At 44.7% G+C, this 14,014-nt stretch overlaps 1 protein-coding gene across 2 annotated transcripts; it reads left to right on the top strand.

The window, feature by feature from the left end:
• Positions 1-616: 616 nt before the first annotated feature.
• On the top strand, positions 617-8,705 carry mavs (mitochondrial antiviral signaling protein; the record flags this gene model as incomplete). 2 transcript variants are annotated; one of them, XM_080013016.1, is made up of 5 exons in its annotated part: positions 617-707; positions 3,321-3,443; positions 3,681-3,861; positions 4,871-5,595; positions 6,106-8,705. In XM_080013016.1, the coding sequence occupies 4 exons, from the start codon at positions 3,321-3,323 to the stop codon at positions 6,934-6,936; spliced, it is 1,860 nt and encodes a 619-aa protein (XP_079869142.1). In that variant the 3' UTR covers positions 6,937-8,705. The 2 variants fall into 2 exon arrangements, with proteins under 2 accessions (XP_079869142.1, XP_079869141.1); XM_080013015.1 differs by lacking the exon at positions 617-707 and adding an exon at positions 2,724-2,810.
• Between the last annotated feature and the right edge of the window lie 5,309 nt (positions 8,706-14,014).

The raw sequence follows: 14,014 nt of genomic DNA, 5'->3' as shown, positions 1-14,014 counted from the left end.
ATTTGTCACATGACCGCACTACAACACATGCATATATATATACACACAGACATACACATGCTTTTTGGGGTGGTGGCCGGTGAAATGGTTCCTCAAGTGTCCATCGCTGCTCACACCATGATGTGTGCATGTTTTTGGGTGGGGGTCCTTACTGACTGAGAACATGCAAACTCCACACAGAAAGGCTCCTATTTGGGTGCGTGTGCGTGTGTCTTAGAGCAGTTTCTCAAATGAGGGCACTGCAGGGGGTACTCCGAAAATAAACATTAAATGTGTTTAGAAATATTGGTTGAATATAATGTTCAAAAAACACATACAGTACATCACTCATGTTCGTTTCCTTTTCTTCTTCTCTTAATGCCAGTGAGGGGCCTCCACCCAGCTGAGGGGGGGATGAGGCCACCACGCTTCCCATTGGTCGGCCGCTTTGACGGACAGGCCTGTCAGCGGCGGCGGGGGGCGGGGTGGGGCGGCGGGGGGGCGGGGCCAGATGTGCGCAGGTTCACGCCCTCCCCCCAAAAAACCGGGCCACGGTGCGCACGCGCATTGTGTGCGGGAGGCGCGGAGCTGCGGGGCTGAGGTGCGGGGCTGAGCTGCGGGGCTGAGGTGCGGGGCTGAGGTGCGGGGCTGAGGTGCGGGGCTGAGGTGCGGGGCTGAGGTGCGGGGCTGAGCTGCGGGGCTGAGGTGCGGAACATCCGGCGCCAAAGGTGAGATTGAGTTGTTTATTATTCTTATGTGAATCATTTTCTGGTGTGTGTCTCCAAACATGGCGCACGGCGGCGGTTTTATTACCGCTCGTGTCGTGTTCAAGTGTTGACGACAAACTAGTTGTGTCGTGGAAACAGTAATAATACGTACACCGATAAAAGTCAACTACAATTATAGATCATGTAGATGTGTGTGTGGGATGTCTTTGCATATATACTGTATATATACACCATTATTATTATTATTATTATTATTATTATTATTATTATTATTATTATTATTATTTCTATCTGACAAACAACATTTACATTACATTTAGTCATTTATCAGACGCTTTTATCCAAAGCGACTTACAAGGGAGAATAACATTCAGCTACATTGCGACAGAGATTAGTGTAATAACAACATTGGTGTAACAATAAATACTGCAAGGTGGTGCTAAGTAAAACACATCTCTTGTTGTTTTTAAATTATTGTGATTTCAGTTAGAGGTTAACCTAACCCTAACTGTCATGGTGGAGTGACCCATAACACTACTACTACTACTACTACTCATAATAATGATTATATTAATGATTATACAACTACTACTATTACTACTACTACTACTGCTACTACTACTACTAATCATAATAATAATAATAATAATAATAATAATAATAATAATAATAATAATAATGATACTACTACGACTACTAATACAACTACTAATAATAATATTTGTAATAATATTGCAAGCAGCATATGATGTTTACTTCAATCTCCTCCCTGGCTGCTCTAAATACCCTCGCTGTCTTATCTCCTAAACCATTTAAGAGTAGTTTTACCTTGTCTGAAATCTGATCCGTGGTGTAAGAACTACCAGGGTTTGCTGCCAACAAAAGGCTCTCACGACCTGCTGCTTTGGAGGGCACAGGTTTGCATGAACGCCCTTGGGCCAAGGTGCTTTCTCCCCCTTCATTCATATGTCATCTCTCACCACGCTAACGTAGGGGCATGGCTGCCAGTATTAGATTTTTGAATTTGAAATGATTATATCCAGTGACACAAACCTCAACGATACACTTTTACCTGAAACAGCCTCTTGTTGGGCTCATTCAAGCCACAGGTAGGAGACTTTGCTCCTTTGACGCCGGTCACCTAACCTCTCATGAGGGCAGTTAGTGAGTAGCCTGCAACCCCTCAGGATTAATGTAAATGTTAACACGCTCCTGACGGTGACATGCACTTGCTGTAGGGCAGGTGTTGACTTTGAGATCCTGTTAAAGAATTTGACCCCAGCTGAGCTTAACCGGGGATTATTTCAGCTGGCCTGTATAAGTATAAACAAACCAAAGGGGTTTTAGAGTGTATCCAATACAAAGGAGCTTATGCTGCCTTTTCTATTCTACCTTGAAAGGCGGTCATCCATGAAAGAGAAACAATCTCTTATTGCACTGTCCACGCCACCAAACTGCCTCAATAATAGTCTGTAGGTCATTAATCAGTCACTGAACAGGGCCTGTTCAACCTTTATGGACCCAAATTAGCCTCTGATGTAACTCAATGTTCATTTTGCATTCGAGTTGGGACCTGCGCTAAAGTATATTTACTGGGAAACTGTGTGAGCTGCCTACAGATCGGTCCCAAGTCTATCCAATAAAAAAACAAAACAATTGATGTGCTGTGCCAGCTCATCTGCAGTTTCACTTTCATTTTGCCTTGTCATGGACAGGGGCTGAAAAATCCCCCCCCAGTGTTTTAGCATTTTTTCATGTCTTCGCAAATAATGTTTCATCATTGCATTTTCTGTATAGTCGTCCATATTTTTTTCAGAAATTTCAAATGGAGGGGAATTCCTAGTAGGGTAGTCCCTAAAATGACACTCAAAAGCTATATGTGCCTTCAGTATGTCATTACTGCCATGCCCACTAGAGGCTGTCTGAGAAGCCAGGCTTGTGGCTGAGCATTGGATATTTCATGCTTTTCTTTTTTTAACTTTTCTTTTTGTAGAGAGCAGTTGAAAGAAACGGGAAATGGGGGGTAGAGAGAGGGAGAAACATGCTGCCAATGAGCGCAGGCTGAACTTGCACCCGGGGCGCTCCAGGCATTTTGCCTACATGGTACGCACGCTTACTCAGCTGAGCCACCACCACGTCATGTGAGTGGTGCTTTTCTGCGGCTGTACACAATGTAATACATTGATTCAAGTCACATTTTTGGACAAATTATTGATTTCAGCACTAGAAGTTGAGCATTTCCAGCTCTTGGCAAAAAGTGGTGTGTGATTATCCAAACTCGCTCTCCCGCTCGGCGTGAGATAAAACTTTTTTTCTTCATCCTCATTGTGCCTGATTGTGACTGGGCAACTACAACCTTTTGACTATAATTGTTTTGATGAAGGCAGCAATCCCTATTGAAAAACCTTTTAAAAAAGTTTTAGTGGTGTTCCTATGGCCTGACGTTCACTTCCAAACCACACCGTTACTTTCCACGATGGGTAAAGCTGAAGTGCAGCACAGGGAGTGACACTTGAAAGATACTTGGTAATTGGATTTAATTCAATTTTTGTCTTTTTTTTTGATCGCATCTTTTAATTCACTGTCTTTCTTGCCTCATGTGTGTCCTCGCAGATGTCGTATATCAGTGATAAACTTTTTGATGGCTATCTGAGGAAGAATATGGCAATGATGGCGACTAAGGTGAAATCAAGAGAAATTGTGCCCCACCTGTCGTGCTTGACTCTCTCCGACCGGGTGAGTTTTGTTCAGTGTTGGTGATGTCGTCTTCTTTTACTGCATGTTTTATATATGGCTGACATGTCATTATAAGGGTAATTAACAGTGGCTATCATAGTAATGAGTGTCCCACATGTACTCAAATAAAACTATTTGTATTTGAAAGTAATATAAAGTCATTATGTGTTCTCATTGTGATTGGCGTCAATAACTGATGTTTCTTCCCCACCGCATTTTCAAACGCACCATCTTCAGGAGGAAATAGAGGCAAAAAGAGAGATTAGTGGCAATTATGTGGCCATGCAGAAACTGCTGGAATGTCTGCGACGGAGGGAGAACTGGCCGGAAGAGCTGATCGCGGCACTGGAAGCATGCGAGCAGACCACTATGGCATCCGAAATCAGGGCAGCGTACGACTCCCTCCGAGGCCAGAACAGTAAGTCCTGGTGCAGGTCAGCTGGCATGTCAACCATATACGGTGCTACTTTGACTTAGGAGTTTAATAGGTTCCGTGACAGAGCTCGTCATTCAATCTGCTCGTACAGCAAATACATTTTCCCCATTGAAATTAATTGAAATGCCATTCATCCGTTCCAGCCCCAAAAACCCTCCCCAATTTTTTTTTGTTACGTGTTTTTAAATAAGAAAAATGTATTTATAAATAACAAATATTGTATAAAAGCATAATAAAAGAGAATGTAAAGATCATTTTTGCCATCTCACAGGGGATACCCTCCGTCACGCTGTCTACTGCGAACTGCTTCTCCGTCAACCACACCCACAGCACACAATCTTTTCATGGACGGCGGTCCGCAGCTTAGACGTTATTTCAACGCCCTTGGCTGGCGTAGTAGCCTTTATCGTCTCCTTCTGCTTCAGTATGGTATATATGGTAGAAGTACTACGCTCCTACTGCCTCGCCAATTCCATCACACGCACACCTCGCTCATGTGTTTCTATTATTTTGCGCTTTAAGTCAATGACATCATCTGCTTCTTCTTCTCAGAACTGACTTTTTTCGGACCCATGGTTCGAAAAAAAGAAATTGGCAAAATAACTGCACAAAAAGCACAAACCGCGAAAGCGATGCTTACACGTGAAGCGAAGGAGCCACCTGAAGCTCGCTCCTCCTAACTCACATTTTTGCAAATCAATACAAAAAATCGACCGAACGACGGCTCCTAACTCGGAAAACTGGTATGTAAGTGTACTCGGAAATCAAGGTACCGCTGTCATTTCTTTTAACATTGGCTCAAAATTCTGACGAAATTGAAATGAAAAAAATATGGTTTTGGAATCGTAACGATTTTACAAAATGGTTGCGATCATTTGAACTGATTACGATCAGGCGAGTCTGTAATAACTGTACCACCTCTAGATGTAACCTGAAAACCATTGAGTGTTCAAAACTGGTATCACTCCCATATTTGCTTTTCTTTGCCTAGATTCCAGTCCACCACCACCACCACCACCAGCACCACCACCCTCCCTTCACTCAACTGTCATCACAGCACATGTCCATCCGGCACCACCTGCCAATCAGCCTCCACCCGTTCCGGAGAGCGGCCAAGCCACCGTGGCTTCCCCTGTTGCCGAGGTTCCTCCGGAACCGGAACAGACCGCTCGGTGCTCGGACACTCCGGACGCTCCGGACACTCCGGACGCTGTCGTGCAGCCACAAGCTCCCATTATCCCCGAATCCTCTTCAGAGCCGGCCTCCCCCTCTCCTCTGGCTCTTGTGTTGCCCGCCCCGCCTGCACCTTCTCCTTCGCAGGAAGCAGCACGCCGTCAGGACACCCCACCGCCACAGCAGGAGCCCGAAGAAAACTCTGAATATGAATCTGACCTTCCTGCCGCTGCGGACGATCCAGGTCGGATCCCAGATGAGGTGGGAGACGCCGTCGATCTTGAGGTCGACCCTGAGGTGGGAACTTGTGTTGCGGAGCATGAAAATAGCGAAGCTGTCATGTGCCGGCCGGATTCTGCCCGAGCCTCTGTGTCCCTGGAGAGCCATGCTTCGCGGTGTGCAGCTTCATGTCACCTGACTCCGGAATCCGTCTCCGTTATAATGACCACAACCAAGCTCCCAGTTCAGGAATCCAGTCCACCAGCACAGAGAGCTACGGTGACCCTGCAGCCGGTGGAGCTCTCTGACCCTGGTGCCACTCAGGTAGCTATCTAGTGATGTAAGAGAAAGAATAACATGTCTGGACATTTTGAGGAATGATGACAATGTGAAAAATGTCCATCAAGAAAAGAAACATTCCATTGATGGTTTGTGAGGATTGTTTATTGTTTTCAACCTTTCAATTCATTACGATCCTCGTCCTGAACACACTTCTTCATTATATGTGCTGCTTGCACTGCACTCATCGTAAATATTGATAATATTGGAAATACTGTATACTTAGTGTATTTAATTTTCTTAAATTTTGTGTTACTTTTCCCTCTGTTACCATTCACTTTATGTTCTGTATTTTCTTTGAATAATTTGAGCACTGACAACCGTAATCAAATTCGTTGCACGCACTGTGTGCAAGCGTACAATCAGGCTTTGTAACTGACGGTCACAAAAAAACATGATATCATACAATATGTATGGTTCAGATTTTTGTTTCCAAATGACATTTTAAAAGGTAAAGGTTGAAAATGACATCTGACGTTTATATTTAATTTCTAGCTCACTGAAGACCGTCCATACAGAGAGACCGCCTGCCCCCCCCCACCTTCACCCCCTCCTGTAGGGGGCATCCACGCCCCAAATCCTCCGTCTGTGTGTTTCAGTAAGCCCGGTCAGCTGATCAGCATCCAACAGGACGATGCCATCGCTGTTTTCCCAGCAGAAGAGCCCTACTCTGGGAACACCGACCGCTTGGAGATGAGTGATTCTGAGTCGGACACAGAACCTCCTGGTTCTGGCGGAACCGAAAACTTGCCTACGCTGATTCAGGAGCCTCCACCGGTGCCTTGCAACCAGCCTGAGGAAAACCACTACGAACCCCTCAGTGAGCAGGGGGTTCTGGTGAATGTGGTCCACGTAGCTGAGGAGGAGGAGGCCCAAAACGAAACCGGCCAGATCCGCAGAATCCTGGCAAGTGATGAAGATGCACCAGAGGGCCCGGAACTGGGTCAGATTGAGGTCACCCACCCGGAAGTCATGGTTCAGAGTGCGTCCTCTGTGTCCCCGGAGTCGTTCTATCACAGCGGGGAGGTCGACTGGGATGAGAGCCGTGGAAGTGAAGCCTGCCCACCTGAGGGACCGCAGGCGCTGATCCTCAACGGTCAAACCAGCGGTTCCCCAGCTCAGGAGCCGGTTTCTGCTCCTCTGTGGGGGTCAGCTCCTCCAGAGTGTGGGGCCGTGGAACTGCGGCCGGGCTCTACGGCCCCTGATCAACAGCAGGCGAAGCCGGAGACATCGGCCAGCAGCTTGTCACCAAACGCAAAGTACTTACTGCCAGCTGTAGCCATTGGGGCCGGTGCCATGTTTATGGCATGGAGGCTGAAGAATTAAAGCAACACTATGTAACTATTTGACCTTAAAATAACAGCTTCAGAATCGTTTTGATGCTACACTGACTTGTAATATGGAGAATGGCACCTCTGTCATCCCCATCCCCGGAACGCCTGTTCTTGCACCAGATAACTTCTGTGTTCTAGTAAGAAAAGTGTGTCACGCTTTACGGCACTAACCCACTTTTTTGATGTTTGCTCCGGTAATTATGTTTTTGGTTTTTTTTGCCTGGTAAAATCTATATTAAAAAAAAGAAAAAAAACGATAAATTATAAACTTGGCGATCAAAATGTCCTGTAATAATGCTCATACAAAACGTAGCCGGTCCACCTCCCCGCAGCGCGAATGAGAGGGTCCAGTGGTACGACCGGCATCCGCACCTCAGCCGACGCCCGCCGGCCCTCGCTTTCTTTGCACTACGGGGTTTGTTTCACACTCTCACTCGTGCGTGCGAGCCGATGTGACAGGCCGAGCACATCTGGTACCTAGTGATTGGACCCCTAGCAGGGGTCCAATCACTGCGCCCTCCTGCGGCTCTGTAGACTCAGTCCACAGCTTTGGGAAGCAGTGAGGTCTGTGCCAGGGGCGCTGATGTAATGTAATGTAAATTCAACTTGCATTTCTAACATAGACTGTTATTTAAACGTGACCGATGAGGTTCAAATTTGCCCGGTAATACAAATTATTGTTGGACACCGGACCGAGTTTTACAAAAGTGGTGTAAAAGTGCAATTGCACTCTGAAACTCTAGGGGCGCCAAATGCCAAATACCAAAAGTTACATAGTGCTGCATTAAGGGGATTTAACGCTCTTAATGGGAGAGGAATATGATCTTTTCAAGGCTTTCGAGAGCAGGATCCAACAGTCATTGTTGCCTTATCATAGTTGCTGGACTCCGAGGGCTGAAATATTGTTTTCCCAGGGTGAGGTAACAGTTTAATATTTACCATAGTAATAGCTGACCTTTTTAGAACTTTGATCAGGAATGAATCATCTGCCTATTGTTTAGTTTGTACAAGCTTGGTTCAATTAATGTGTAATGGATTTAGCCCTAATGAACAAAGACTACATACTGTTATCTGGCTCATGCTTATTTACTTGATTTACCTTGATGAACTTGTTCAAACGGAGTATAGGTCTCAGGTTGTTTGTGTACCTCCTGAAACATGTGGTTTGTGAAGGTACACTGTGTATATACCCACTTGTCTGATAAGCACTTTTATGATAAGGTTCCTGACCTGGCTTTTATCCAGCAAACGCTGCTAATAACCAAATGTATCAAAGACATAAAGGTAATTGGATGTGCAACATTGAAATGGCTGCCTGTATGTAAATATCTCACAGGGCATTTGGACAATCAATGATGAGATATTTTACACCATTGTATGTATTAATGGGTGATGTTTTTATCTAAAAGTTAAAAATCGTCTTGTACTGAAGATTGCACCATTTGGTCAGTATTGCTTTCTTTATCATTCATCATGCCATTCAGTCTCGTTTTGAAATTTAGCTATTATCTTGTAGAAATACTGTTGATTTGGTCTTTTTGACTGACTACTGTCTGTTTTATTTTTTTGTTTAAGTCAGAAAAAACATGACATGTGTCATCTTTTTTGTATTTATTGTGAATTGTTGTCAATATAAAGAAATATGGCACCATAGCTGTGATAGAAAAATGCAATAAGTGATGCTTTGCTCTAGGCTTGGGCAATTTCATTTTGCTGATAAATGGTCTGTCTCGTCGAGAATTAAACTTGGCAAACAATTAACCTGTCTTCAAATCCTAGTGTGTCGCTGCAGACAATAATACGAATCGCTGGTGAAATCACACCCGCTGTGTTTTATTTATTGGATAGTCCTCGCTTTTGGCAAACAATGTGGACTTGATGTAGCAATGAGTGATGTCACACTCAGCCAATCAGAAGCTTGATAACTATCCACCCCAGTACACCAATCAGAGGAGAGATTCTTGAATAGATCCAATCAGCTTCAAACCATGTGCAGCTTTTGGATTTGTGTTGAGGCTATAGACCAGCGTAATGTTTTCCTCCTTCCTTCGAGGAAGAACCACACAACTTTGACAACTTAAAATTAAATCAAAATTTCTCTGGTTTGATTTCCCTGTGTATCTAATATTAAACATCATTATTACATCATTATCTTAACTTAACATTTTGGTATTTTTTTCCATGTCAAATGAAAAATCACCTCAAACGCCTCATCGTTTTGCTTGCTCCAAAGGTATTCAATCAGAGCTTATTCAATTTTAGCACCGGGCTGCATGACCACACAGGGGAAAGCAAATATTTAAATAAAAAATTAAGAGGTGTTAGGTTGTGAAAAAAAAAACAAACGTGAACTTTAAAGATTGGATTATTTTAACATTGGGCACATTGCAATGGAGCTCTCCAAATCCACAAGAACATTGCCAAGCGCAGCAATAGCACTGCTGCCTCACAGCAAGAAGGTCCTGGGTTTGATTCCTGCCTGGGGCGCTGTTGGCATTGTGCTCCGGTGGGTTGTCTCGCAATTAGGGGCCTTTCTGTGGGGAGTTTGCATGTTCTCCCCGCCCTCACATGGGGTTTCCTCCACCTAACGTCAGTAAGGACCCCCACCCAAAACATGCACACATCATGGTCTGACCAGCGATGGACACTCATCACCAGGTCCCCGTGCATCAACGAACGCTGCCCACTGCTCCTGGCTGTGCCCCCGGAGGAAGGACAAGCCAGGATGGTTAAATGCAGAGGAACCATTTCACCGGCCACCATCCAAAGCGTCTGTATACATGTGTTGTAGTGCGGTGTGTTGCGTGACAATTAAAGATTCTTCTTCTTCTCATACCACAACGGGTTTTCATCGGCATTTAAAAAGTCAACGACATTGCCGAACAAGCTGCACCTTGGAGGGCTGTGAAGAGATGCGCCTCAAACCCAAAAATTCCTTCACACAACTTGCATTGTGAGAGAAATGCGCATCTGTCTGTGGGTGTTTGCCATATTAAATGAGAAGAAAAAACACCCCACCAACGGACAAAACCCCTCAGCCCCAAATAAAAAAAAAATTCTTCACACAACTTGCATTGTGAGAGAAATGCGCATCTGTCTGTGGGTGTTTGCCATATTAAATGAGAAGAAAAAACACCCCACCAACGGACAAAACCCCTCAGCCCCAAATAAAAAAAATACATTTCATCAGTCGCTCAGTTCGTCATTGATCACATTTTTTCACGTTTCCAGGATTCTTTCTTAGTGGGAGCACAGTGCTGGGCAGACGCATCTCCTTCCCAGCCCTATACCCTTCCTCCAGAGACAATTCTTAATAATATATATATTTTAATGCGTTTTTTTTTTTCCCAAAAACCAACAGAAAACTGGCATGACTCAATCGACTAACCCATCAATTGCTGTTGTATGGATGATCTGGCCCGAGGATTCTGACTGGTTGTTGCATTGCATCGCTGGATGCCCACATTTCTATGAAGCCTGTTGCTTCGTGGTGATGGTTAGGAAGCGAACCGATCACATGCAGCACCTTTGAGGCAGCAGAGAGTCGGACCAGACGAGACAGTCAGACCCTGTGGAGTCAGATCTCTGGTGCTGTTCATTATCCGGACGAGACTCCTATCACATCGGAGGGCCGTCCCGGTGCGGACGGACTCAGTTGCGCTTCTCGGCATCTCGCTCTGTGTAAAGCTTTGTCCGGATGGAAGGCGAACACATGCTCCAAAAAAGACCCGCCCCCACAATAGACATCCCACCTCAAGATGCCTCATCAGACCCCAACCTAGATGACACATTCGTCCTCCCTGTTCTGTCCATCATCCTCCAGATAAATGGTGAGTCAATACCATTTTTTGTCACCTCCAGTGACAGATACTCAGAGCTCTGCACTAAGGAACTCAAATCAAGCCCACCGTTGTCGGGAAGCTCGACTGCCATTGTAGGGGCAGCAGGACTAGGAATAGTAGCGAGTTTCACCGTTCGTTTAGAAGTCACGACAATGAAGAAGAAGCTAATACGACGAAACCACCTCACAGATTCACACTCTCCGACTGTTGCCCCATCCACCTGTATGGTGGCCACACACGATAGACGGCCGCCTGGGGTACCATCCCGCTGGGGGCACAGAGAGGGAGCGGTCAGGGCACAATTTGTGCACCTGCCCCCCTTTCCGCGCTCCAACGGTACCAACCGAGGCTTCTTTTTATTTTAGATGTTAGGTAGGTAGGTTATTAGGTTATTTCATTTTTTATTTTCCTCTTTTTACTGAAATAAGCACTGTGCATAATAGGGAAACTTTCTCCCGTCACTCTCTTAGACAAAGACTCACAATCATGGTTCGCTTTCACCTTTAAAGGGAAGCGTTACAGATGGACTCGCATGCCACAGGACTATGCGGCATCTGCGGCGGTGTCCTCTGCCGCATGAGGAGAAAAGCTAACCCTTAAGCTGGTTTTCAAATCCATGAATGGCAGCACATTTATCCAATATGTTGGTGATTCACTGATCTGCTCGCCAGACGAAGAGTTATGTGTTGCCGATACACAGGCCCTCCTAAAATACTTAGCTAAGAGATGGTCACAAAGTGTCCAACACTAAACTCCAGCTGCAGAATCAGAACGTTCACTATTTGGGTCATGACATTTCATCACAAGGTGGCACCATGGGCAACACTAAAGTTGCCGACATTTTGGATACGCCAAAACCACAGGCTAAAAAACAAGTGATGGCCTTTTAGGCTTCTGTGGTTACTGTCGCTCTTGGATTGTGGATTATGCGATACTTGCTGAGCCACTATCAGCAATGGCTGATGGGGGAAGGGCTTATCGTCGTCAGATAGTGTCGATTGGTCGCCTGAGGCGGAGGAAAGTTTTGTTGCTCTTAAACAAGCTCTTGCATCTGCTCCGCGTTTGGGTTTGCCGAATATGACACGCCCTTTTATTTTAAATGTGTATGAGATAGATGGTCCTACATCAGCTGTGTTGTTACAACCTCATTGAGATAAATTACCTCCTGTTGCATTTTATTCTCAGAAACCTGGTGCTGTGGCTAGTGTGTTGCCTGCTTGTGCGCGTGCAGTGAGTGTTGCATCTATGGCATTAGCCCCTTGGCTGGCTGCCTTTAAACATTCTGCTCACTGAGGTAAGATTTGTCTCTTTGTCTCAGCGTGCTCTGTCGTCTAGCCCTATTTATTGCTTTTTCGAGGGTTAAATCTTTGTCCGGTTTCGTGCGTTCTGAGAGCTGCACATCCGCTTGCCCTACATCCAGCCCGTCCTCGATGAACTCAACGTGCAAAATCTCCAAATTTGCTCTGTTCTGCTACAGCATACAGGGCAGTGATAAATGAACCCACTGTTGCACTGTCCACTCGTTCTCTTTTAAAATATGGAAGCCGTCTCTCAGGTTTTCATATCGCCCCTGTTCATCATCATCTGGATTTAAGCCTCTCAGTCCCAATACATCGTCAGCTTCATCCTCCATGCAAGAAATCATCATATTGACTTGATTTTCCTCCGGGCGTCATTGAAGGTTACTCGCCTGACGGAACCTCTCAAATCTCCAGATCCATTTTGTCCACGCTTGTGGCTTACCGTACACCCACACCAGGAGCGACACGCAGCGATAAAGTGGCTCGAGTCGCTCATTTCCGACGGGAGGTGGCGACAAGGAGCGAAGGAGAACGACGCGACTTGGCGACGGGAGGAAGTCAACTGAAATTAAACTTTTTGCTAATTGGCCGTGACGTGGGGCGGCGATGATGCATTTCCACTGCTCCGTCCGCTGATAAACCCTGAACAACCCCTTGAGTTTGGCTCCCACAAAAACGTTTGTTCCCAAAATGGAGGAAAAGCTAATTGTTGCGGGTGAGAGCCAGTTTCCCCGTACTTAACGATGTAATGCTATTCATTCGTTTGTTCATTCGTTCGTTCATTCATTCATTCATTCATTCATTTATTCACAGAGATGTCATTTTAAAAAATTATGGCAGAGGATTTGGGAGGTAGTCAGTATCCCTGCCTATGTTTATTACATTATGCACTGAAATAAAAATATGAAAGTCCAAGTTTGACCTGTGTTGAAGTTAAAGGTGAAGTGTGTAGAATTTAGTGGGATCTAAATGGCCCATGGCCAAACGGTGCAACATGGCGGCCACTGTGGGAGAGACAGTGGCCGCGAAACTTGTGAAAAATCACGAAAGGCACTCTCTAGAGGCAGTGTTTGGTTTGTCTGTTCTGGGCTACTGTAGAACAAACATGGAGGTGCAACATGGCGGCCTCCGCCAAGCGTACCCGCTCCCTATGTAGATAAAAACGGCTCATTCTAAGGTTCAAGTTCAAGATCAAGTTCAAGGTAACACCAACACAAGGATTCTTATTTTCATGGGATTATACACAAATTAAAACATACTAAGTGATATTATATTCCATTTCTGCAAAGTCTGCTCCATCAATTCTACACACTGCACCTTTAAGTTCTCATGACAATGTCCTTTCACTTCCATATAGCTTGATTAAAAGCATTTTCCATCTACAGTATGATGTCATGTAGCAAAAATAAAATGTTCAGAACACATGGGAATATTTTTTGGGAAGTTAGTCTGACGGGTCTAAAAAAATAACTTAATTTAGTTAATAATTTAGAACAGTGTTTCTCAAATGGGGGTACTTGTACAACTATGGGTACTGCAGGGGATACTCTTAAAATTAAAAGAAAAACACATAATACAGTACATAATTTATGTTAATTATTTTTGCTCCCAATGCCAGTGAAGGGGTACCCAGCTGAATAAAGAAGATCTTGGAGGGGGTACACGTCTAAAAAGAAGTTTGAGAACCAATGATTTAGACTACTACTCACATACATCCACAGGGAGAGAAACACTGCAATGTTTTGTTGTTGTATTTTTTTATCACAAGTTGAAGAGTGCAAGAAAAATTATGTATTAAATGTTATATTATATTTAAAAAAAAAAAAATTAAAAAAATTAAAAACTCTTTGCAAACAACATCTAAATAGATGAACGCAGCTATGCGCATGTCAAGCTGTTTATACGCTGCTATGGGTACAGGCCACGC

This window comes from Zeus faber (genome assembly GCF_960531495.2).
Source record: "Zeus faber genome assembly, chromosome: 13".
Classification (NCBI taxonomy): domain Eukaryota; kingdom Metazoa; phylum Chordata; class Actinopteri; order Zeiformes; family Zeidae; genus Zeus; species Zeus faber.
The sequence above is the reverse complement of the archived record's forward strand: the minus strand, read 5'-3'. Positions and strand labels throughout refer to the sequence as shown.